This window comes from Atta cephalotes (assembly GCF_000143395.1).
Source record: "Atta cephalotes unplaced genomic scaffold scaffold00004, whole genome shotgun sequence".
In the NCBI taxonomy this organism is placed as follows: domain Eukaryota; kingdom Metazoa; phylum Arthropoda; class Insecta; order Hymenoptera; family Formicidae; genus Atta; species Atta cephalotes.
Genome location: NW_012130068.1, coordinates 7,672,784 through 7,696,142, shown reverse-complemented (window position 1 = coordinate 7,696,142; position 23,359 = coordinate 7,672,784). Strand labels below are relative to the sequence as shown.

The following is a 23,359-nucleotide window of genomic DNA, read 5'->3' as shown; positions in this document are numbered from 1 at the left end:
AGAGAGAGAGAGAGAGGAAAGGAGATAAAAATAACAGCGGCAAGAAATATAAAAGGAAAAGGCTATATTTACGCACTGCGAGTTATATTTTTATTTATTTTGTTTTCTTTCCATCGCGAGAGTCACGCCGATCACTCATTTCTCATCAAGGACACGTAAGATGCACGCGTGCTGTTGTCAAAGCGCCACACAAAGCAATCGGTAATGTAGTCATCGTAGCGTGATACTAAGCCCAAGCTAATGCGATGAACGGCATTATTTTTAGACGTGCGAAAACTTATTACCTCGTTCATAAAGGAATAATATAGCGATCTTTGGATGTGTACACGTGCGTGTACAAGTTTGCTTGAATCAGAATAAATTTCCTACCATCATAAAGTCTGCTCTTGTTGCTTGAAAGCTCGCAAAATTCTTGCATTTAAAAGGAAACATAAAGAATAATAAAAGAATAATTAGAGACAAGACCGCCATACAGACGGTCTTGATGATACGGCCAACTTTGCACTTATTCTCTAAATATTCACTACATTCAATGTGAATAATTATGCATGTCATGTATGTATATGATATGGTCATAGCATCTGGAGGTGTTTTATGAATAAATTAACCAATACTCGTTTCTATCAATGCAGTTTAATTTTGATTTTCAATTAATTCTTCGTCTTTTTCTAATTCTGATGGATTTTCTACAATAAGCCAATACTGTCGTAAGAAATTAACCAATCGCTTATTCTTTTCACTACGATTAATCAGTTTCCTGTGGCTTAAGATTTAATGCCTAAATTCTAAGCAGAATCGTAAAGCTCGTAACATATTCCTGTAAGATTTGTAAGAATTTTTAAATGCTTTACCTTTATACAATATTTTTACAGACAGCTTCTTACTAGCTATAAAATAAAAATTAATAAGAAATCGTAGATATTTATGAATAATCGTACGTCTTACGATATATACGCATAAACTTAGAATATTAGTAAGTTCTTACAAGTTTTGCAAAGAACATGTTACGATTCTGCTTAGAATTGACTCATTAAAGTAATGGTTTATAGAAATCTCGAAAAAATTAGAACTAAAAGAGATTGAAGTTAATCTAATCGATAGAAATGGATTTAAGTATGACAGGAGTGCCACTTACGGTTAAAGATAATTATTTAAATATGTCTATATGTATTTAAATAAATTTATATTTTAAATATGTATATGGCTGCGCTGATTATTTTTTAGACTTACAACAATCAAATTGAAATAATAAAAATCCTCCCTAATAAATATATGCGCCCTGTATATTCGAGCGTTGAGGAGAGAGAAAGCGAAAATGTTGAAAAACTACAAATAATGTGAATAGACCTTTAGTTAGATATTTACGTCATTTATCAGTGAGATTATTGTTTGTCACGAACAGGGTCGCATTAAAATGATCATGCTGTAGCCACAGAAAACGTACAGCATTCAGCATTTCAGATCCATTCGTCCGAGAAAGGACGTAAAACAATCGCGGAAGAAAGGAACAATCGGCAAGTTTCTTTTTTCTTTCGAGAAGCCTGTTTTTTGATTTGCGTATTATCGCGTATTGTCGCGATAATACGACACACATAATACATACATTTGCTTACAGGAAAACAAATTAAATTGAGAACAAAATTAATAACATACCGTTTATTATAATTGAAGAGTATTTAAATAAATATATCTTTAAATAAATATATCTAATATGTATATTTGACAAATTAATAATAAAATTAAAAATAAAATTATAATTATTGTGCATTTATTGAATGTATATTTGATATTTATAAAATACAGACTATTTTAACAACTTTAATTTTTCTAAATCAATGAAATCGAAATCATATCTCTATATCTATCGTTTTGCATCAACGATATTAAAAATTAAACAATTAATCGATAAAGCGACGTTGCATGTATGTGTTTGATTAATACATGTGTTGATTGTGACTTAAGATTTGTTTATAAACATTTACATTTTTAAGCGTAACAATTTAATTTAACAGATCATTAACCGCGAGATTAAAAAAAGCGTTGTACATTATTTTTTTATTAACCCGTAAAGGAACACATTTTTTGTGATGCTAAAGAAACATACAGGTCTTTGGAACCTATTAAAGTTTTTTGTTATTAGTTTTTTTTTTTAGAATTTTTCAAGTTGTTTGTCAATGTATATTTTTAAAAGCTGTTGTATAAGACTATTTGAAAAACAAATTAAATTATTAATAAACAATCAATAGGAAATAGAGCCACAACGACCGAAGCTGGATCTTTAATTATTCGATGAAAATTTATTTCATTCATCTTACTTGAATTGAATGAACACTTGCTATTATTGGTGTATTTTTCTAGATCAATTAGATTTTTAGATCTGGAAGAATACATCAACTGCAAGCACTTATTCAACTATTGGCTGCATTCAACAGAACGTTTATTTCACAACTGTTGAAAGTTTCTTCGCGCTGATTAAATTATATTTTTAGATCTAGAAGAATAGTCCTATCTCAGCAGACAATCATACAACGGTCGTATTCTGCTGAAAACTGTTGTGTTCTGCTGAAAGTAATCATTGAATACTATGCAGTCATACTACGTAATTTTGCAAAACTGCGCGCCGAATTGATTTTTCGAGTCTTGAAATGCTTATGCTGATAGAACTACTGTAGTATTATCATAAATTAAATTGCAATTTAAAAATTTTTTTAACGCGTTTTTCAAAGGCGTTAGAAAAATCTTAATAATGCTGATTAAAATCTGTAAACAATTTATTGCGAAAAATATTATCTCGGATCAGACTCGGATCTCTTGCAATTCCATGCGAGCGTTCTATGCCTTTAGATCACCGAGACCTTCAGCATTACTAAGATCTTTCTAAAATGTAGACAGTTTAATTTGTAAAAGTACTAGTTCTCTGATATAGCGTTTTAAGATTAAAAAATCAGCGCGTAGTTTGGCAGAATTTGAAATATATAATATACATATAAATAATATACATATATATAAATTTACATCGAATTATTTAAGCATTATTAAGTCAAAAATCCAGCTTTGACCGTTATTTCCTATTAATTGTGTATTCGCATGAATGATCCAATAAAATTGTTATTAATTAATTATTAATAAAATTTGTGAATCTTATTAAATAAATATGTGTTGTTATTTTTTTCAGAAAATTATTATTTTTAGTTATTTCTAGAGTCACTGGGACTCATTTACGGGTTAAATATTAAATGAATGTAAGGAATTTGGAGAGTTGTCTAGAAAAAAAATTGCGGCAATTCTTAAAACTAGAGTTATTATAATTCTTTTTTTGATTAGCTTTTTATTTTCTTTACACGAAATATTTTTGGAATGTTTAGCAAAATTTTATCAGTATTTAACTGATAAAAAAATATGTGAATGTATGATATATTCATAAATGCTTTCTTCTCAATTTGCAATCTTTTAACTATCAAATACTTTTAACTATCAATCACAGATTTTTAATAGATACACTGTTTACGATAATATGATGACCAAAATAATTGATAATTTTTCCAAGATAATTGATTAAACTAATTATTGATAGAAATTGCAGTTTATCAACAAAGATAAAAAGAGATTTGATCAAAATCCATTCCTAACAAAATTAGAATCTGGACGTAGAAGTCAATATAGTAAAGTAAAAAACTCTTATAATTAAAAACGAAGTTAATATTTCGACAGGGCAATAAGAATCAAATAATTATAAAATTAAAATTAAATATTATAGTTACATATATTAAAGAAAAAAAACAAATATTTTACACTTTATAAATATTAAAATTAAAATCTCATTATAAAAATTTGCATGTTTTGGCTAGATTGAGCCATTTTCAAATATATAAAAAATTAATAATACTTTGGAAAAAAACGTAAAACGCAATAGAAATTATAATAAAAAATCAGAAGATCTTGAGAGGCCGAATGAAAATTTTCTCAGAGCATAAAAAATTGTTCACAAACGTTGAAAGATCGTGTGGAGAAAACGTCTGAATATTCTAAATCAATCTGGATATGAAAATCAATATAATACTTATTTGTTATTTTTCAATTTATTATCAATTATATTCCGTTATCATATATCATATTCAAGATATATCAGATATAAATACATTATTTGTATTACATTTTCTCATTAATATCATTCATGAAAGAATATTTGACTAAAGATTTTATACATATACCTTGCATAAAAACATATCATTATCATTTTTTTATCTTTGTCTTCATTCAAGAAACACATTAGTATTAATTATATTTTTAAACATTCTTCAGTTATATGTTTTATATATATTCTTTCATGAGCAAGATGCTATCTATATAATATAATCATCTTTAATTAGTGCAAATCGTCTATTAAGTGTTATCTAAGTTATGTCTGTTATTATTATCTATATTATAATTTGCTATTTACAGACAGTGAATGAAAATTCTCTGAAGCAATTAAGTTCAATCTTAGAAACCTTACAACAAAAACAACCTATACGGCCAACCATTTTGCCTTTTTATTTGCGATCGAAGGATGAGAAAGATGTGAAGGCTGGTAAATTCACGCTTGTTAAAATACAGTTGAAAGAAAAGGATCTGAGGCAAGCGATACTTTCCATTTTAAAAACATGCGATCTACCCACGACGTTTGTTGATAAAATAGAGGAACAAAAACCTTCTATCACAAAGCACAAATCCAGATTTTGGCAACGAGCATATTCTGGAGAAAGGATAGACTTTTCGGAATTGGAAGAGGATCCTATTTATGCGTCGATTATTATGAAACGCAAGATTAATGCAGAGCCAGATACATTGAAGTAAATATAATATTGAGATATGCATTAAATACTAAATATTGCCATTATATTCGTTCTTGCGTGTTTCTGATTAGAGCGTATATAGATAAGCACATCAATGAAGTACATGTTAAACTGGAGGCATGCAGACCAGTGAGAGACGAGGTGGAGAAATTGGAGAAAGTACTATGCAGTGTGTTGGGTCTAAAGGATATCATATGGGACTGTGGTTGGAATATCGCTCATTATCGCGGCTGTTTATTAGCCTTTCAAGCATTAGCCGAGCATCACCCGGAATCGATGGAAGTATTGAGGAATCGCACTCTCGTGTTTGCAAATGATACTGGTATCAGTTTAGAAGGCAATGTTATGCTAAATTCTGGGGAAGTCAGGCACAATTGGCTCGACGTAAGTTGAAAATAAGCTGATTACCTGATCTATATCCATATAAATATTCTATATAAATATTAAACTCTTTTGTTGTTTATAGTTAATAAAGAATGTAAAAAAGCATGATGCTGTATTGTTGAAATTGCCAGCGTTTGAGAAGGCAGTCTCCCAAGTACTCCTCGATATTAAAGTTGGTCGACGGTGCGTAATACATCATATTATTTGAGTTATGGTAAGGCTCAGGGTGCTCTATATGTGCAGGAAATTCATGCCTAAGGTAATGGTCGGCCAGTATGAGCAACAGCTGCGACAACTCACAACCACGCTCTCAGATTATCGTGGCAAAAGAAAATATCCGAGTTCGTGGCCGGCCAGTCTATCAGCCTACGAAATTGTCATCGAAGCGTTAGTATTGCTATTTAAATATCGTTGCTTATGGATGATTTTAAATTTTGTGCAAGTGGCTCAATACGATTTATGATCTTGTAGCGAAGCAGGTCCTTTGATGTTATCACCGACTGGACAATTCATTGTACCATCGTCTTGTCCAAGTTTTCTTTTGGTGAATTTTATTACGGAAAACTTAGAGGAGGCTACGAAAAGACTATATCATTATAACAAGTAAGACATCTCAGATTTTTAATTGAACTGAGATTAATATAAATATTATCTACTACTTGTGCGCATTTGCAGCATAAAGCATGTGGAACGGGAACTTCATCATAAGACTATCAAAGAGTTAGGTTTAGCTGCTCTTAACAAGGATGACAGCATTACACCGGATCTTATGATACAATGCTGCAAACAGCTGCTTCTACACAAAAAGGATCTGGCACCATCGCTTGAGGGCGTCATGCTCTGGGTTACTCATTATTATTCTGTTATGAGCGATGGTGTTTTTTGTGTGCCATGGGATTGGAAATTCTAATTTTCGATAAAAGAAAACAAAATATGTTAACAGTTGTTGTTAAGTCACTAGCGTAAGCATAACGACAATGCAAATAAGTTTTACAAGTCCCGAGATTTGCAAGAGAATAATTATGATAGCAATTTAGAACAGGAAATTGTCTGAATAAGATAAAACTATTAAGTTAATTATGCAATCACCATACTGACTTCTTCATAAAGATGAAAAACGAAGCCAGTATGCTGATCAGTATGGTCAATTTTAATGGAAGCCTTTAGATAAAATTGTAAAAGTTATGTTCTAAAAATAGTATCTCTGTGTCGCACAATTCGAATATTATTAATTCAACGACAGTGGACTTGTATTACTAGTATCATTATCGTTTCTAACTTCATGAGGACAACTAAAGATTCTATTGAAAATAGCTATCCCAAACGAGATTTTTGTAAAAAAAATAGGGTTGTCACAGAACTCGAAATCAGGAAAATATCAGGGAAATTGAAAAACGTGCAGAAAAATCAGAAAAAAGTCAAGAAATTTTGTTAAAAATTCTTGGTTTTAAAGAAGTTTGATGTGCGTATGTATATCACACTTATGCTATTTTAGAATACTACCAACTTAATAATTAAATGCAAGCAGTGTGAATAATATTAATAGTATTATAATTTACATTACTATGTTAAATTGCTTCCTTAATAAATTAATTTAACAGTTTTCAAATCAGAATGAAAGTACAAAAAATTTCAAAATATTAAAAAGTATAATATTAAAAGGGAAGATGAAATTTTGTTCGGAAATCAAGGAAAAGTTATGAAATTTTAGGACGAAGAATTTGTGGCACTCTGATGAAACAATCGGACAGATAAATTTGAATTTACTGGAACTATTGTAGATTTTTAACAACAAAATGATCACTAGTCTTGCATAAGTCTTAGTTTAGCCTTAAGGGACTCGACGCTACGCGCTGTAGACAATTGTAAACAATTATAGACATATGTATATTTTTTTAATTCGATGTATCGACTCAATTGTAAATGTGCGGTCCATCGATTATAAGCAATCGAGGACAAAAAGGTTTCGCAATAATTGACATTTATATATCTCTGAAGATGTTGCATATTTGATTTCCTTTATCCTAAGACCATTAGAGAATTAAACATTGTCTATGCCTATGCTCTAAAATTTTATCTCTTTGTTCTATGTCCGTTTCTAACATAGATTAACTTTAATCTTAATTCAACTTACTCTTCATCTTTTTCTAGACTCGAAGACTTAGAAAAAGATAATTGTTAGTCTTGTATTAGTCTTTTAGCTTCCTAAACAACACAAATTGTGACATAAGACTTTATATCTTTTAGTCGTCTTTTAGCCGCAAAAAACGTCTTGTAATCCGATTTTAAACACTTTTTGTTACTGGGTTATATATAAAGAACTCGATGTTGAACGCAATTATAAATAATTATAGATATATATTTTTATATAATTATATAGATATATTTTTTAATTCGATATATCGATTGTAAATATGTAGTTTGTCGATTATAATCAATCGAAGAGTAATAGCGAATTCGATTTAATGCATTCGATTGGATGCATTCTGTGCACATTGGTGCATATTAAGCTGTGTCGTATTCAAATTAAATCTGTTCACATTGCTTGCACTTTTTGTACTTAGTATCTTAGCTTCCTTTCTTTTCAACGTCCGAATATATTTATTTTAAATGCAAAAATTTTTGAGAATTTTAAGCAACGCGAACAAACTTATTAATGTAAAAATGTGTGTTTAATGTAAATATAGAAACACAGATTAAATCATGAAATTCTCCATACATTTTATTGTGTTGTTAAGTAAAATATGAAATATTTACAGTTCACGTTTACACAGATTAAATGCATATATAACAGTTTCAGTATGCACCAATGCACACTATGAGTTTAATCAAATTTATTACAAATTGAATAAAGATTAAAAAATTAATCTATATTGATAGAAACGGATAATAAAGATAATAAAAATCTAAATAAAAAGTTTTCATGTAACCAAAGAAAAAAATAATGACAGAAAAAAAATTTTTTTAATAAAATTTAATTTAAATAAAAATTTCTGTTAAAAAACTTTGACCAAACTTGGATTTGTTCAATTTATAGAGTAAATCATTTGCAGTAAAATTGTACACCTCGTCGAGCACAAAAGGACTCGAAATGTTAACGTGAACATTTGTTTAAATTCGCGCCGAATCCTGTCTAGTGATTCGAAAAAGAGGAATTTATCGCAGGGACTTTTGAGCGCGGGAAATGTCTCGCGATCGTCGGCTGTTCCCGGGTTCCCGCGCAAACGAGCGATCGGCGCCAAAATATCTGACGTGCATGCGCACTATCATCATGGTTGCGCGGGCCGCGGCTTCATTGGACTTCATTCGGCTTTCAGCGTTCGGTGTTGGCGTGTCAGCACGATTCCGAGCGCATCTTCCTATCTATCTCGCAGTCGCACTTCCTCCCCGTTCCTCCCTCGTGCAAGGAATAAGCAAACGTACTTGATTTAACGGCAAGACATGTCTGGACGCGGCAAAGGTGGTGAGTAAGAAATGAAAAGGGAGGAGAAAAAAAGAAGCTGGGAAAAGGGAAATCGCGGGGCCGGGCGACGACGACGACGACACTCCTCGCGCGTGTCTTTTTTCCAGGTAAGACCAAGGGAAAGGCGAAGACCCGTAGCAGCAGGGCCGGGCTGCAGTTCCCTGTGGGAAGAATTCATCGTCTTCTCAGGAAAGGCAACTACGCGGAACGCGTTGGTGCCGGTGCTCCCGTTTATCTCGCCGCCGTGATGGAGTATCTGGCGGCCGAAGTGCTCGAATTGGCTGGAAATGCTGCCAGGGACAACAAAAAGACTAGGCAAGCCCTTCCTCAATTCTCTTTCTCTCTCACGCGCGCGCGCGCTTTCTCTCGTTCCGTCTCTCTCGTTGCGACTTCCTGTTTCTATCTCGTGCCTGCGTCTCGCTCGGTTTCCTTCACACCCTCGACTCTAGGCGTAGTACGGAGGGAATATAGATCTTCGCCGTTAACCAACTTGATTTTAAGGAAATTAATTCTCTATCATTCTTGGCGTTATTTTGTTGCATAGAAATATATTAATACTGTTTAAACGTGAGGTTTTATCTCGTTCGTTTATCTCAGAAAAATTTTGTTTACTATTCTAGATTCGCTTTTTGAATTTTTACAAACTAACTGTTGGATGTTGGCATGTTTCGTGTTTTAACCTTAGCCAACATGGATTGCTTAGCTTATTTGAATATATAAGATAAAAGCCTAATCTATAATATGTTCTTTTGTTTTCTGTTAATTGTTTTTAATTACTTTTTATCTTTGTTTGTTTGTCTTTTATCCTCTTTGTTTTCTGTTGCCTGAAATAAAAAATTAACAAACTTGGGAAGAGAGACGAGAAACACAGCAAGAATAGTCGCCATTCATTTTTTCTCTTTTTCCTACCCTTTTTTTATAGAGATTTTAGGAACTTTGGAAATTTTTTACTTTGACTTCCTCGTTATTTTATATTATAGTGATTTAATAGGTAATCCTTAAGCTATAAGAAACTGATTAATCACAGTTGAATGTGAGGAGAATAATATGATTGGTCAATTTTTTACATTAAATTAGTATCACTAATGAATAATTAAATGTGAAATAATTATTCGTTTAATTTTGATCAATTTTACTAATCTACATATTCTTATATGTCCAGAATTTCAAGTGAAATATTCAGAGTTTTTAGCCTGTAAGTTATTCTAGTTTTGAAAATTTTGATATGGCAACTCTAGGCAAGAAACATGATTGTTGATAAAGTGATCGTAAAAGAAAGGAAGAGGTTAAATGTAAGCAGGAAGCAAAGAGTAAAAAAACTTTTATTTTGTTTATATTATAAGGAGATTATAAAATTTATATGGCTATTATTTTGATTGTAGACTAAGTGTAATGATGTTTTCTTCTCATAAAAACATAGAAAAATTCTACATTATTTTAATACAGAGTTACCACAAAACTAGAAATCAAAAATCTGAGAAATGTTAGAGAAATTGAAAATGGTCAAGAAAGTCAGTAAAAGTTTGGAAATTTCACAGAATTTTCTGGAAAATTAAAATTCTTATCTAGTAAAAAAGTTCAATATTGGTATATATATCACCCATAATTTATATTATGTTAAATTGCTTTTTCAACAAAATATTTAATGTTTCTAAATCAGCGAAGATACAAAAAAATTCAAAATATTGAAAATCAAAGAAAATCCAAAATTTTGTCTGGAAAAATTATAGAATTTTAAGATGAGGAATTTGTGACAATCTTCTGTAATGCTTATCGTGGATTTTTTTCCATATATTTCGTTCAAATTGTGTATAAATACTCATCTTCTACAGGATAATTCCACGCCACTTGCAACTGGCCATTCGCAATGACGAAGAATTGAACAAATTATTGTCTGGAGTGACCATTGCTCAAGGTGGAGTCCTGCCTAATATCCAAGCGGTTCTGTTGCCGAAGAAGACCGGTACCGGTGGCTCTGGAAAGGGCGACAAGGCGTCGCAGGAATATTAGATTATTACACGTTTATAACTTTAACCGTAATTCTAGAGACATGCCTTTATTTCGCAAAACCGGAGGAAAAGGAACGAATGTCCTTACAAATCTGTGCAACAGGGCTGGTTTTACATGGTTGACGATAAAAAATTATGGAGATTGATAACAAACATCGGTTGCGTTCAGCAAAGAAAGCAGCTTTGCTATTAAATGCTTTGATATGATTTGGTTTTGCTTTTAGTTTCTCACTGAAACTAAATATAAATCAATCGTATTAAAGAATTTTATAGTTGCAAAGCTATTTTCTCTGCTGAATGCTTAGCCATTACATTATCATATTGATTTCTTTATTATTCCATCAATTTTCACGAATTAAGATCTGTTCTTTTTTCTCTATCTTTTATTTTAATTTACGTCACTTGCAAGCGAATTTTTATTGCGTTTATATGGAGTTAGGTATTACCGGTTCGATTCTTATGTTCTCTGCTAAATCCTATCTGTTATCAACGGATACATTGAAAGTATTTTATTTAATTAATAATTGTCATTTTAAGGTATATTTGATAATTATGTTTCGATTAGAACAGTAATCCAAAATTTCTGTTTTAATTTAAAGATTACGTAATTATTAATGAATTATGTTTTATTTATGATTCAATTTTATCTTATTTAATTAAATGCTACTGTTATACATATTTCCTACACGCAAATACATTTCTCTTTTATTCCTTTATTCTAATTTTAGGCTTTAACCTCATTAATTTTATTCTGATTCTACCTGTATATCCTATTAATGAAGATTTGATTGAAAGATTGTATTAATGCTTGAATGTTTTTGTTAAATGTAAACGATATTGATGCAAAAATAAATAGCATTGCGTCCCTATGTGAAATTCAATTCGCAGATGCGTGTAATCCTCATTTAAATATATGAAAATAAAACTTCGTTATAGAAAGACCTACAACTTTTAACATTACACATTCTGTTGTCAGATATATTTTGTACATTTATAATAACAACCGTAACTGAATCTCTCATTGCAATTTTATTATCTGCCGTTATTAACGGAAGATGTAAATATTATTTTGTATTTGTATTTTTTGCGGAATATTATTAAACAGTTCTCTAATTTAAAATTGACGCTCGTGAACCTGTCGCCATCTCGCAAGCGATTCGGGCCTGCGTTGGAATTTGGAATCACTTTGAGTAGTTGGGAGTGCAAGTACCGCGTCGATTCGACGTGACATATAACTTTTGGACGATTGTGTTCGGCCAGAACGACTTTTTCAAGGTGGTACATTCGCCGAACGCGGCAGCGAGCAGCGCGAAATGTCGTCAGGCGTGATAGACATCCTCGTGGACATGGGTTTCAGCATGTCCAAGGCGTAAGTTCGTAGATAAACGTCGCATCGTCGAATCATAACCTATGTTGACGATTTGACGGTTTTGTTACAGCGAGAAGGCCTTGGAGATAACCGGTAACAAAGGCGTGGAGCCGGCTATGGAATGGTATGAAGACATTGCTATTATAATTCTCGTCGCGTTGTGATGCTATCGATTTGTTATTGTAGGCTATTGGCCCATTCGGATGAGGCTGAACCAGGACCAGCCGTAGGCGAGAGTGCTCCGACGCTGTCTACCGACTCGCAGGACAACGTCGCAGGTGCTAGCAGTCAACCAGTTTCCACGACTGAATCGGCGAAGTCTATGAAGTGTGACGTGTATGTTGATGAATTGCAAGGATAAGACTCTAATAGAGTTTTCCACTGAGAAAACTAGTGCAATATTGATGTACGAGTACAAAATAATTAATATTTTCAGTGTTAATAAATGATTTAATCCTTTCAAAGTTATGAGATTATCATGATAATAGAGAATATGTAATTAAATCGGATATATCGATTTGCATTCAGTTGCACTAATTTTCTCAGTAGAAAAACGCTGTAAGGCTCTGTGTTCAGATAGACATTGCCAAAATTATTGAAAATCTATTTTCTAAAACTTTTAAAACAAATCTCACTCTTAAAGATTAAAAATTGAGATGCTCTTTTTTTAAATTAACTTAATTTTTATTCTTCTAGTGAAATTCTATACCAAAAAATTTAGAAAATATAATATACTTGAAGTATAGATTATTAGTATTGACAGTGTATTGGAGCATGATCAAATGTTGAAATAAATACTCCTTTAAGCATCGAGATTGTTGCGTTACGCTTTTGTATGGAATATCAGTATCACTATCACGTATAAAAGAAATGTTTACTTTGCAGTTGTTTCAAAAAAAATTTTCTTCGCGTTAATTGGATCTAGAAGGATAGTCCTATCTCAACTTCCAATAAGTATACCTATTCTTTTCAAAATGTCTTTGTAGATGTGGAAAACTCTTCAAATCTAACTTAGAAGTTGAATTTCATGCCACAAAGTCTGGACACGATAGATTTTCTGAAAGCACAGAGGAGAAGAAGCCGTTGACTGAAGAAGAGAAGCGGGAACAATTGAAGATGTTGGAGGAAAAGTTGAGGCAAAAGAGAAAGGAGAGAGAGGAGCAAGAAAAGAAAAATGCATTTGAAAGAGAAAAGAATAGGATACGATCGGGAAAGGAAATGTCCGAGGCCAGGAAAAAGTAAGGAATAAAGTAACGAAATTGAAATAGAAAGAGCAAATCTATATTTTATTTATATATGTGTAATAGGTTGGAAGAATTAGAGATGCAGAAGCTTCTAGAGCAAAGAAAACGAGAGAAAGCGGAAGAAAAAGAGGCAAGGCAAAGAGTTCGAGCACAAATCGAAGCCGATAAAGCAGCAAGACGAGCTAAAGCAGCTGCAGAAAGCAATCAAATGGTTAATACAACTTCAGTCTCATTATCCGCAATACCTTCATCTACGTCTACGCATCATAGGAAGGATTACACCGAAACCAGGCTTCAGGTATATAATATAAAATGCATATGAAATAAGTAAAAAATATGTAGACCATGTATTCTTCAAACAATTACATTTTAGCTTAGGCTGACCAATGGACAAACCTTGACCCAAAGCTTTGGAAGCAAGGAACAATTGTCTGCAGTGAGACTGTTTATTGAAATGAATAGGACAGATGATAATGGTCCCTTCCAACTGATGACCACGTTTCCCAAAAAAGTGTTTACGGACGAGGATTATGATACGCCATTGGATGTATTAGGTATGCTGTATTGATAATTTATTGTTATATATCTACATTTCCATATAACTTATAATTTCTATTATTGCTTATTGATGCAAGGAATGCATTCTATTAATTAATTATGCAATTTTATCAGCTGTAATTTGATAATTCATTGTTATGATTATATTTAACATATTTAGTATATAAAAACTTTTCCTGAAGATATGGCACTTCTTTTACTTGCAGGCCTAGTACCCTCAGCAGTTGTGATCGTTCAGAAGAAGGCGGAATGATGTAGCCAGTAATGCCCTAATTTGTAAGCAAAAATGCTAATGTATATTATCATACAAATTAATTATAAGACATTCACTCTAATATAATGATATTCTTTATTATAAATGATAAACTCGTATGTGATATACGAATTTCTTTTTTGAAACTGATTTCTGTATAGTCTGTTTCTTTCTTAACAGTGAATATTTATTGCATTTAAAAAAAATAACATTACGATTAAAAATTAAATGATGAACAGTTTAAAACTTGTTAATGCATTAATATTTAAATTTTCAACCGAAGCTCTTTTCGTATTTTTTGAATCGTGCATAATACAAGTATTATTTAATCTAATAATTATTTTAATTATTTTATAGACGACATTTTAATCTGAAATATATTCCTAATATTACTTAAATATTGATACTTTTAATATTTTTTAAATACGGATTAAGAATACTAAAAATTACATTGTTTAACTCGCAAATATTTGTTGTTAGTTTCTTGTCATGATAAATTATTTTGAAATTGATCTGTATGTCGTATATGTAATATAATATTTATATAATTTTATCTAGCTTGCATATAAATATTATGCTTTTAATTTTACCATTATATCAGTTTTACGTTATATATATGATGACGTGGTACGATATTAGGATATATTATTTGTTGGGATCTATTACAGTTGGTAGGAAAATGATATATGCCATCACAGTCTACCAGTTGTAATGCCTTGTTAAAACAAATTCTTATCTCGTTCACATATGAATTTTTCGTTTTCTGGAAAAAAGTAAAGTACGTTTGTAGTAAAAACTTATGTTTACTATTATGTTTTTTTTTTTTTATATTGATAGTTTTCATATCCGAAAAGAAACTATTCAAAACGACGTTTATCCATATTGGAACAATTTTTGAACTTACCTGGTCAACCACACACATTACTTGTCCCCTTTTATTTAATATCTTTTGAATTCCCGTTAAGTAATTTTGTACCGTATATTTGTTACCTGGCAAGATATTTGTTTTTGCAAGTACGTCTATCATATTGTACCTGTCGAGTAATTTTAAACCTGTTTGAAAATATTTCAATTCATTGTTTAAATCTCGTACTGAGATTGCACAAGTGCCGTGTTTATCCCATTCGTGTTTCCAGAACGAATAAGGTTTAGATCCTTTCTGTATATCGATCCAATTTTCTTTTAATGCTTCTTCTACGGGTGCTAGAGTTTTTGAATCAAATGATAACGACCTGTTACAAAATTGCGGACCTATTTCATTATATTTTGTAGGCCAAATTCCATGAATGGTCCACTTGTTACGTTTTGGTAACACGCATCTGTGCGTGCTGTTTAGCGACTTATTTTCCCATTCGAAACAAACTGTCAATGGCCATCGCTGAGTAAATATCAGGACATCAAATTCATTGGATTTTACGTTTGTTTTCCACTCGATCCATTTCCTATTAAAGTTAAATGAAATAAAAGTTACAATTTTAAATTACAATCTACATCATTTATAGAATGCCATTTAAGTGATTAAAATTATATTTTGAAATTGAAAATCATAATGTATTGATTCAGATCTTCTATCAGAAAAATATACTAATAATGTTTTTTACTGGCACAGCTGGTACGCATTCAGTGTACTTTAAAGCCGTTATATATATAAATCGATATAAAGATGTACATTTAATAAAAATATAGAAACGAATTAAACCGCGAAATCTTCAATACATTTTATTGTGCTATTTGATCAAATATACATTGGGTATTTTATTAATTGAGATACTTTTACATTCAAATTAAGTAACAGTACAATAGCTTTAATGTACACTGAATGTGAACTAGTTCTGCCAGTGAAAAACGCTATAAAATGATGATTGGAACATTCACGATCTCTTTGATTGAACTAAAGAATAGTTCGCTTTTGCGTGTGATGTAATCAATTGAAATAATTGGAAGTTATATACGTATGTGTTATGTCGATAAAATATCGATAAAATCACCAGAATTTTTTTAGTATTAAAACATGCGTTAATAATTTGTTAACATCTGCGTGCCACTGCAGGTGTGCTAACGTTACAACAATTTATCTTCATTTGATAGATATAATTGATTACTTCTTAAAAAAACGATTGTAATGTAACACTCGCGATTGTAAATCAATTATGCTTCAATTATAACATCGAGGTGCAGATAAATAATCTTATCCGTCGACCTTCAAAACTTAAACAAAAATTGATTAATCATCATTAAAAATCATTGATTATTAATATTATAATTATTAATCGAGATTATGCCTATTATTAAATATTTAATTCTTCATTTATCGGTGTGTTGACCAAACAAGTTAGTTAATATTGATAGTTAGTGATATAATATTGATATTTATTGATACAATATTTCAAACAATTCATTTTGTTGCCTTCATCACGATGTACTCACCCATGTGTGACGCACAGTAGATAAAACAAGACAATACATGATATTATGTTGTACTTGCACATTCTGTTGAAGGAAGAAACCATTCTGTGCGAAAAGAGAGAGAGTGGAGACTGACCTGGGAAGCAACGGAATTAATGGCACTTAATTCTCCCACTACTTTTTTCCCACCACTATCTTTACCGTTCTTTACATTGTCCGCAGCAGATGGCATTTTCTATCTGATCTTGATATTGACGGTTTGAACAGCTACATCATGAAACCTATATTTTCTGCCACATATGTAATCATAAATAGTATATTTCTTATTACGAGCGTTAATTAAATATAATTACTATTTATAAAACATTTGTTAAGCTTGTACAATAAATTTTAAATGATTTCCATGTAATGTATCTCTTATAATCTATCGCGTTAAATAATCGGAATAATAATTATTTCTAATTATTTTTATACATTTATAATTATTTTCTGTTTGAAAAATAATTACGGCCCAATTTAAAGAGAGTGTAAGGATATAATTATATTTTATTAAAAATTTTATTTTTTTATATTGAATAATGTGAGTGAATGAAAATTTGCTGGAATTAATGTACACGATAGCTGCGCATTCATCATTTAACATTGTCTATCTCTATCTATCTTTATCGCCTGATATTATCTATGACGCGTGTCCAAAGATAAATAGCATTTATTAAATATCTATTAAATAGCTGTATAAATAGCTATGCCAAGCAAGATACTTGGAAAAAATTCTAATAAATCTTGTAATCAAATAGGCGTGTAATATAAAAACATAACCAAGGGCATTAGGTGACATTGCCATCTCCTTTCATTACATTGGGTTGGATTGTAATTGCGTTTTTTTTAAATCTATCAGTAAAAACCGCGATTACTTTCTTACTAATCAATATTCATTCAATAAATATCTTGACAGTAAAGTTTCAGCTTTAAGAATCTCTTTTTTAAATTGCGATATGACAATTTTTAACGGAGTTATGAGCAATTAAAGTCAAAATAATCCTTTTATTTAATCCGCGATAAGTCAGTAACCAAAAAGCAATAGAAATATTTAACAATAGAAATATTTAAAAAAACGATTTTGTAGGGAAAGTAGCAAGCTTTCACGATAGGTAATCGAAAATTTTCTCAAATTTGTTTTTGAATACATTACAAATCCACAAAGTGAGAAAAAAATTTTTCGTCTTTTTCAGCTCGTAGTTTTTGGTATGTAAAAATTACCAAACTCATATAAATTTAAAAAAATGTAGTAAGCTTTTAAAAAGCTTTTAAAAAGTAGAGATTTCAAGCTTTAAAACTTTTTTTTAAATTTAAATTTCATTCATTATTGTATATACAATTTTGAGCTAAAAAAACGCAATTATTTCCTTGTCAACTCAATATTTCATAATTGTTTTTCAGTGAAATCATTTTTTATATTTTACATAATCGGTGTTACAATACAAATTTTGAGTTTTATATAAAATTTAATTTAATTTAATGTTTTAAGTTGAGTACTCTCTTGAGTACTCAGAACTTTGCATTGACAGTGGCGATATAAAATCAGAAAGTAGCCACACCAATGTCTGATTTTATGTCATCGTACACAAGCACAACCCATGTAAATGTGCTCTCGATACGCCGAAAGTGAGCACATGTACGTGGACTCGTGCTTGTGTATATGTTAGGGCTTCAAGACTGATTCGGATTTAAAGTTATTCCGATATCCGTTTATCCGAATTATGAATAAATGTGATGCTTCAAATTCGTTATCCAAAGATTTGAATTTTCTAAGATATCCGAATCTTGATCCGATAGTAAAAGTCGAAATCAGATCCGGTTCTCAGATTCTGGATTTGTAGTAAACTTATAGCGAGTTCAGTTGGGTGCATTAGTGCGGATTGCATATTAAAGTCATTATATTATATACTTATTTAATCTAAGTGTAAAAGTGAAAAATACAAATATTTCTCTTATTGACTTAGTACATCTTTGTTATTACTATTAAGATTAAGAATCTGTTTTTAAAAAACAAAAAAAACATTTATATTTATAAATTACACTATTAAATTTCATAGGACGTATGTGAGAAATATTGTACATATTATAGAAACAAATCTATAGAAACAAATGCTTTAAACGGTCTAGCTGAATTTTAGTACTTGAATAATTCTGTATGAATCTATATTTATATTTTTAATTTATTTTTTTTTCAATTATGTGAATCAAAATTCAATTTTTATTTAAAAAGAAACTTATGTTAAAATTCATTAAATACATCAATGTTTTCTTTCTTTCTGGACATAGATTTAAATCTGGAGCCAAATTTAAATTCGAATCTGGATTTAGATCCAGATCCAAATTCCGCGAATCCGAATAATTCGGATATCTGGATTACCCGAATAATACGGATTTGTGTTCTTGAATCGGAATCGATTTTGGAAATCCGAATATCTATCCGAATTAAAAGTTTTAGACTGCAGTCGATAACTGGTTGAACTTATAAGCATGAAAAATGTGTTCGAAATTTTTTTCTTACGTGCCATTTCATTATTAAGTGCTTATTTGTGAAACTATGACTTCTCTCGTACTTATCAAAGTCGTAAAAATGAAAAAAGACTCAAGTTATCTTGGAATTTTATACGTAAAAACATATTTTTCACTGCGACAGCTGTCCTGTGTTTTCTACTGAAAAAGCGTTCACTTTACGTGCCTTTTATAATTATTTATTGATTGTGAAGGGAAATAAGGAGAGTTTTCAATTTTCATAACTTTTTTTAAGCGATCTCATTATTCATTTTATCCAATTTCTTTTTATTTATAAATGGCACACAAGAAAAATCAACATCATTTCTCGTTTATGACATCATGATTCCAATATGACCGCCGCGACTACTCAGGAGCTTTAATATAGACTATATTCCAAAATTTACTGCCAGTACTAAAAATCTATAGTTTACATTATGTGCACTATAGATTTTTATTATATATAATAGTATTGATATAATAGTATTGAGTAATATATATAATAGTATTGACAGTAAATTTTGGAACACAGTCATAGTAACATAAATTTTTTTTTTATAGAAATATCTTTAGTTATTCTTCGAAACAAAATACAATATTTTAATTTTGATGACATAGAAACCGAAATAAAAAGATTCAATTAATTTTTTATTATACAATGATTTATCTATTTCATTATTACAAATTATTCTATTTTTTCTTTTTTATAATTAATATCACTTTTGACATATCGTTGTATCGGCAATTTAGTGCTGTCGTCATACAATTTCAAAATACATATTAGATGCATATTTCTAGAATACATTTTATTTGCTTAAAGAGTATCGAGCGTATAATGTCGACACATCTCGATACAAATGAAAATAAAACACATAATTAACGATCATATATATAATCATAAATTACGTTTGATGAGTCTTCCAATTATTTGAAACATCTGGAAAGTTCTGTTTGGTTGCACCCTTTGCTTCAGTAAATAATATAAGATTCCTCTAGAAATAAATAAAATGACGAAGAGAGCAGTTAGATCCAACCAGAAATTTGGAGGTGTTTCTTGCCCTGAAATGCAGACAAATTTGTTAAACATTTTAGACATTTATACGCTAAACATTTTAGACGATTATTATCGAGATACAAAGCTTTCAGAAAACCAGGGAATGAAATTAATTACTTATAACGCCGTTACATTTCTTATCGTTATGATAATGATTTAGTAATGATGAATTTTTTCTAAGAGTGTAAAAATGTAACGATAACATCAAGGTTGGAAAGTCATTCAATTGTTACTTGTAACGAATTGGAAATCGTTACTGAAACAATTAATTGTAATTTGTTACTTTTTAATCATTACTTGTAACGTTACTTGTTATAAATGATCTTTTTCAGTAAATAAGCACATAATGATGCAAGTTATTTTTTAAAGTGACTTTCCCTTAGCGCAATCTCAGTTTAGTTAGTTATCATTAATTATAATCATAAAAAATTGCAACATCATTTTGTTTATTATAAAAAATAACGAAATAGTAACACTTTTATTCCCTGTAAAAAATCGTGTGCGCGATATGCAGTAATAATTATTAGAGTGATTAAGCAACTTTCGAGTTTCAGAAAAATTAGAATTCTACCTATAATTCGCAAGATTTCCTTAGGCGAACTAAAATGACAGTAAATTTCCTCTGGCGGACAATATAGTCTCTGTCTACCGTGACCGTACATGGCTGTTGTGAGAGCTTCCAATCCATACCGAATGTAACTCATGTACATAGGAATCGTACGATAGAGAGGTAGAGGCCTCGGATCACCGAAATCTTGCACCGCGATTAACATTAACGGACAAGTTAACGCAGGTCCGGCGAATATACTATTCTGAAAAGATAAAACGAACAGATTATTCATTGATTTTTAAGAATTTTTCTTTTCGCGATGCAATCTCGAACGTACCACAGCGTTAAACACACTAGCGATGTTGTATCCTATACTTTCCGCGATGAAGGCACATATGAAGCAAGTACTAAAGAACATGGAGCTTCTGTGCAACTCCAGAGGTTGTCCCGTAATGAAGTAGACCATTAAGAGATATAAAACTGCGAAACCTAACTGGGAAAGAAATAAGAATGATTTTTAAAATGTTTGAATAGATGAACACACAGATGGGATTAAGCTGAAGATTTAATATTTTAATTTATAATAATAAAAAGTTTAAACCCTTTCCATAAAAATTGCAATTATAAAAGCAAGGAAATCAGAATCTATATAAGAATGATTTTTCTCGAGGAGATTAAGACTTGATTTGGATTATAGTGCCGTCAAAGAAACGAATTTTACTATATGAAATGTAAAAGCAATTTTACAGAAAACCAACCTGTATAGGTATATTGACTATTGTTAAGGCCCAATAATACGCACTAAGGTCGTACCATCTGTTAAAGTGTTCCCGTTTCATTATCTGGATTTCTAAAGGAACTGTAATGAGAAAATAATAAATAACGATAAGATATGATTTTCAAGTTGATTTTTTAAAATAATGCATTTTGATTATTTCTGTGTCTTTACAAACAATAGCATTTTTAGGAAGACATTTAATTTTTATAATTATAGCGTTAATAAGTATTATTATTTAAATTTTTTTGTATGTCAGTCTTTATATAATATTTATGATAATATAAATATTAAGACTATAGTATCCAAAAAAATTTAAATAATAAAACGTAAGTAAAACGTAATAAACAAATCAACTGCTTATATTACTTCTCTGCTTTGATTAGTTCTTTCGTTTATTGTTTAAAATCTTATTGCCTTACATTCTTTTGTGTGTCATAGTCTTTATGTGACTGTATGACGAATGCGTTTCCTTAAATAAATATATTGATAGATAAAATTTTAATTAATCAGCAAACTTTTTATTTTCTTGTGCATCTAATTTTCTATGTATAGAAAAGAATTTTTCCTTACATTGCAACAGCACCGGTAACATGGGAATGTACAGAAAAAATATCAGGCACGCGAAGCAAAAGCCGAAATTGAAGAGAGCCTTGGTACCGTCGTTGCCCATATTAAAAAACAATCCGCCAATCACTATCCCCAGAAAGATGTGTAGCAATATCTTCAGGTACATGTAATTCTGTAAACATTCAGAGGAATCTTATCTTTGTGTGCAATCCGTTTTGGAAGAGATGAAATATCTAAAATTTTGTTAATTGTCTTAAGAATGTCTACATATTTTCTTTGTATTCAAATATAATTTCTTATACTTGAGACGATACAAATCATTTAGTTATCGATGTACTAGTCGTCAAAACTGTTAAAAATGATTTTATTTTGATTTTTAACGTCAATATACAATCAAATTTTGTAATAAAAAAAAATCATCATTTTGATTTTTATGACGTAAAAATAATATTTTCACTTTCTCTTGGCTTAAGTAATTTACTAACAGATTTGAATAAAATATTGTAAGAAATTGACATCAAATATATTCATATTAAACTTGTTCTGCTAATATTCGACATAATCTCACAGTAGATTGCCGATCTGTCATTTTAATAAATTACGAAATAACCTTCTAAGATATCATTTAAATGGTTATGAAATAATACAGATTCTGCTCAGTTTTGGAAATCTGTAGGTACTTTTTAATCAGTAGGTACTTTTTAATTTTTGTTAACATTCCTATCGACAAAATTTGTAGCAGACACTTTGTAAAATTTGATTTCGACAGACTTGACTACCTAAGAATGCAAAATGAGTTGAGCTTACTCTGTTTCGACAAATCTGCATCACCATTCTCTTCACTAGCGTGCCGAATTGATCGATCCATAAGATTTTCGGATTCTTTTTATCAAATTCAAACTCGCTTTTTGATCGTAAAATTGGAAGTAGCGGTAGTTTCGTGTTAACGCATGTGATCATCTGTTCGATCAAATCAAAACCGTAGTCACCCGTCGAGATTTCTATTACTGCAATATTATGTTAATTTATATAATTTTGTTAATGTAATCATTTTTTGATCAAAATCGAATTATATATAAATACTTGATTAAGTAAATTCTTAAATATACTTGATTAAATAATGCTTAATTCTTAAAAATAAAATAATATATTAACAATAATCTTTATTGCTGAAACAAATATTAAATTTAATATAATTATGTTAATGTTAATATAATTTTATTAATAATTATTTTTGATTGAATTCTCTCTCTCTCTCTCTCTCTCTTTATTAATTATAATTAACTTCTAATTCTTAAAAATTAATACGAACTAGAAATTAAATGCCTATATCGTCGAACTTGGA

General features: G+C 30.3%; 5 protein-coding genes across 5 annotated transcripts in view; 3 read left to right on the top strand and 2 right to left on the bottom strand.

Annotated features, from left to right (window-relative positions):
* The window catches only part of LOC105626037 (T-cell activation inhibitor, mitochondrial), a 7,399-nt gene extending 1,270 nt beyond the window's left edge, over nucleotides 1–6,129 (top strand). The window contains exons 3-8 of the mRNA XM_012207350.1: nucleotides 4,444–4,832; nucleotides 4,907–5,219; nucleotides 5,302–5,402; nucleotides 5,445–5,606; nucleotides 5,691–5,822; nucleotides 5,895–6,129. Coding sequence (XP_012062740.1) covers nucleotides 4,444–4,832; nucleotides 4,907–5,219; nucleotides 5,302–5,402; nucleotides 5,445–5,606; nucleotides 5,691–5,822; nucleotides 5,895–6,129 — 1,332 coding nt within the window. The remainder of the gene's footprint in view (nucleotides 1–4,443; nucleotides 4,833–4,906; nucleotides 5,220–5,301; nucleotides 5,403–5,444; nucleotides 5,607–5,690; nucleotides 5,823–5,894) is intronic.
* A 2,531-nt stretch (nucleotides 6,130–8,660) lies between these two features.
* On the top strand, nucleotides 8,661–10,692 carry LOC105626036 (histone H2A-like). The gene is made up of 3 exons (XM_012207349.1): nucleotides 8,661–8,682; nucleotides 8,790–8,997; nucleotides 10,515–10,692. Exons 1-3 carry the CDS (start codon nucleotides 8,661–8,663, stop codon nucleotides 10,690–10,692), a joined length of 408 nt encoding a protein of 135 aa, XP_012062739.1.
* Nucleotides 10,693–12,004: 1,312 nt separating this feature from the next.
* On the top strand, nucleotides 12,005–14,115 carry LOC105626178 (UBX domain-containing protein 1). Its single transcript, XM_012207488.1, has 7 exons — nucleotides 12,005–12,060; nucleotides 12,131–12,184; nucleotides 12,247–12,396; nucleotides 13,047–13,298; nucleotides 13,368–13,602; nucleotides 13,678–13,858; nucleotides 14,069–14,115. The coding sequence occupies exons 1-7, from the start codon at nucleotides 12,005–12,007 to the stop codon at nucleotides 14,113–14,115; spliced, it is 975 nt and encodes a 324-aa protein (XP_012062878.1).
* LOC105626035 (ribonuclease Oy) lies at nucleotides 13,862–16,604 on the bottom strand. The gene is made up of 4 exons (XM_012207348.1): nucleotides 16,543–16,604; nucleotides 15,020–15,557; nucleotides 14,706–14,878; nucleotides 13,862–14,131 (listed from the first exon to the last, which is right to left on the bottom strand). Exons 1-3 carry the CDS (start codon nucleotides 16,602–16,604, stop codon nucleotides 14,708–14,710), a joined length of 771 nt encoding a protein of 256 aa, XP_012062738.1. The 3' UTR covers nucleotides 13,862–14,131; nucleotides 14,706–14,707.
* Nucleotides 16,605–19,960: 3,356 nt separating this feature from the next.
* The window catches only part of LOC105626177 (ATP-binding cassette sub-family G member 1-like), a 36,093-nt gene continuing 32,694 nt past the window's right edge, over nucleotides 19,961–23,359 (bottom strand). The window contains exons 6-11 of the mRNA XM_012207487.1: nucleotides 22,822–23,021; nucleotides 22,018–22,186; nucleotides 21,428–21,528; nucleotides 21,007–21,162; nucleotides 20,691–20,931; nucleotides 19,961–20,124 (exon numbers count right to left, since the gene is read on the bottom strand). Coding sequence (XP_012062877.1) covers nucleotides 19,961–20,124; nucleotides 20,691–20,931; nucleotides 21,007–21,162; nucleotides 21,428–21,528; nucleotides 22,018–22,186; nucleotides 22,822–23,021 — 1,031 coding nt within the window. The remainder of the gene's footprint in view (nucleotides 20,125–20,690; nucleotides 20,932–21,006; nucleotides 21,163–21,427; nucleotides 21,529–22,017; nucleotides 22,187–22,821; nucleotides 23,022–23,359) is intronic.

Bases quoted from the DNA above. Each gene is read 5' to 3' on its own strand.
- LOC105626036 (XM_012207349.1), top strand. From the start codon at position 8,661: ATGTCTGGACGCGGCAAAGGTG. The intron at 8,683-8,789 runs GTGAGTAAGAAA...TCTTTTTTCCAG, and splicing joins GTCTGGACGCGGCAAAGGTG to GTAAGACCAAGGGAAAGGCG. The intron at 8,998-10,514 runs GCAAGCCCTTCC...CATCTTCTACAG, and splicing joins AGGGACAACAAAAAGACTAG to GATAATTCCACGCCACTTGC.
- LOC105626178 (XM_012207488.1), top strand. From the start codon at position 12,005: ATGTCGTCAGGCGTGATAGACATCCTCGTGGACATGGGTTTCAGCATG. The intron at 12,061-12,130 runs GTAAGTTCGTAG...GTTTTGTTACAG, and splicing joins GGTTTCAGCATGTCCAAGGC to CGAGAAGGCCTTGGAGATAA. The intron at 13,859-14,068 runs GTATGCTGTATT...TTTTACTTGCAG, and splicing joins TACGCCATTGGATGTATTAG to GCCTAGTACCCTCAGCAGTT.
- LOC105626035 (XM_012207348.1), bottom strand. From the start codon at position 16,604: ATGTGCAAGTACAACATAATATCATGTATTGTCTTGTTTTATCTACTG. The intron at 15,558-16,542 runs GTGAGTACATCG...TAACTTTAATAG, and splicing joins CTACTGTGCGTCACACATGG to GAAATGGATCGAGTGGAAAA. The intron at 14,879-15,019 runs GTAAGTTCAAAA...ACTTTTTTCCAG, and splicing joins TAATGTGTGTGGTTGACCAG to AAAACGAAAAATTCATATGT.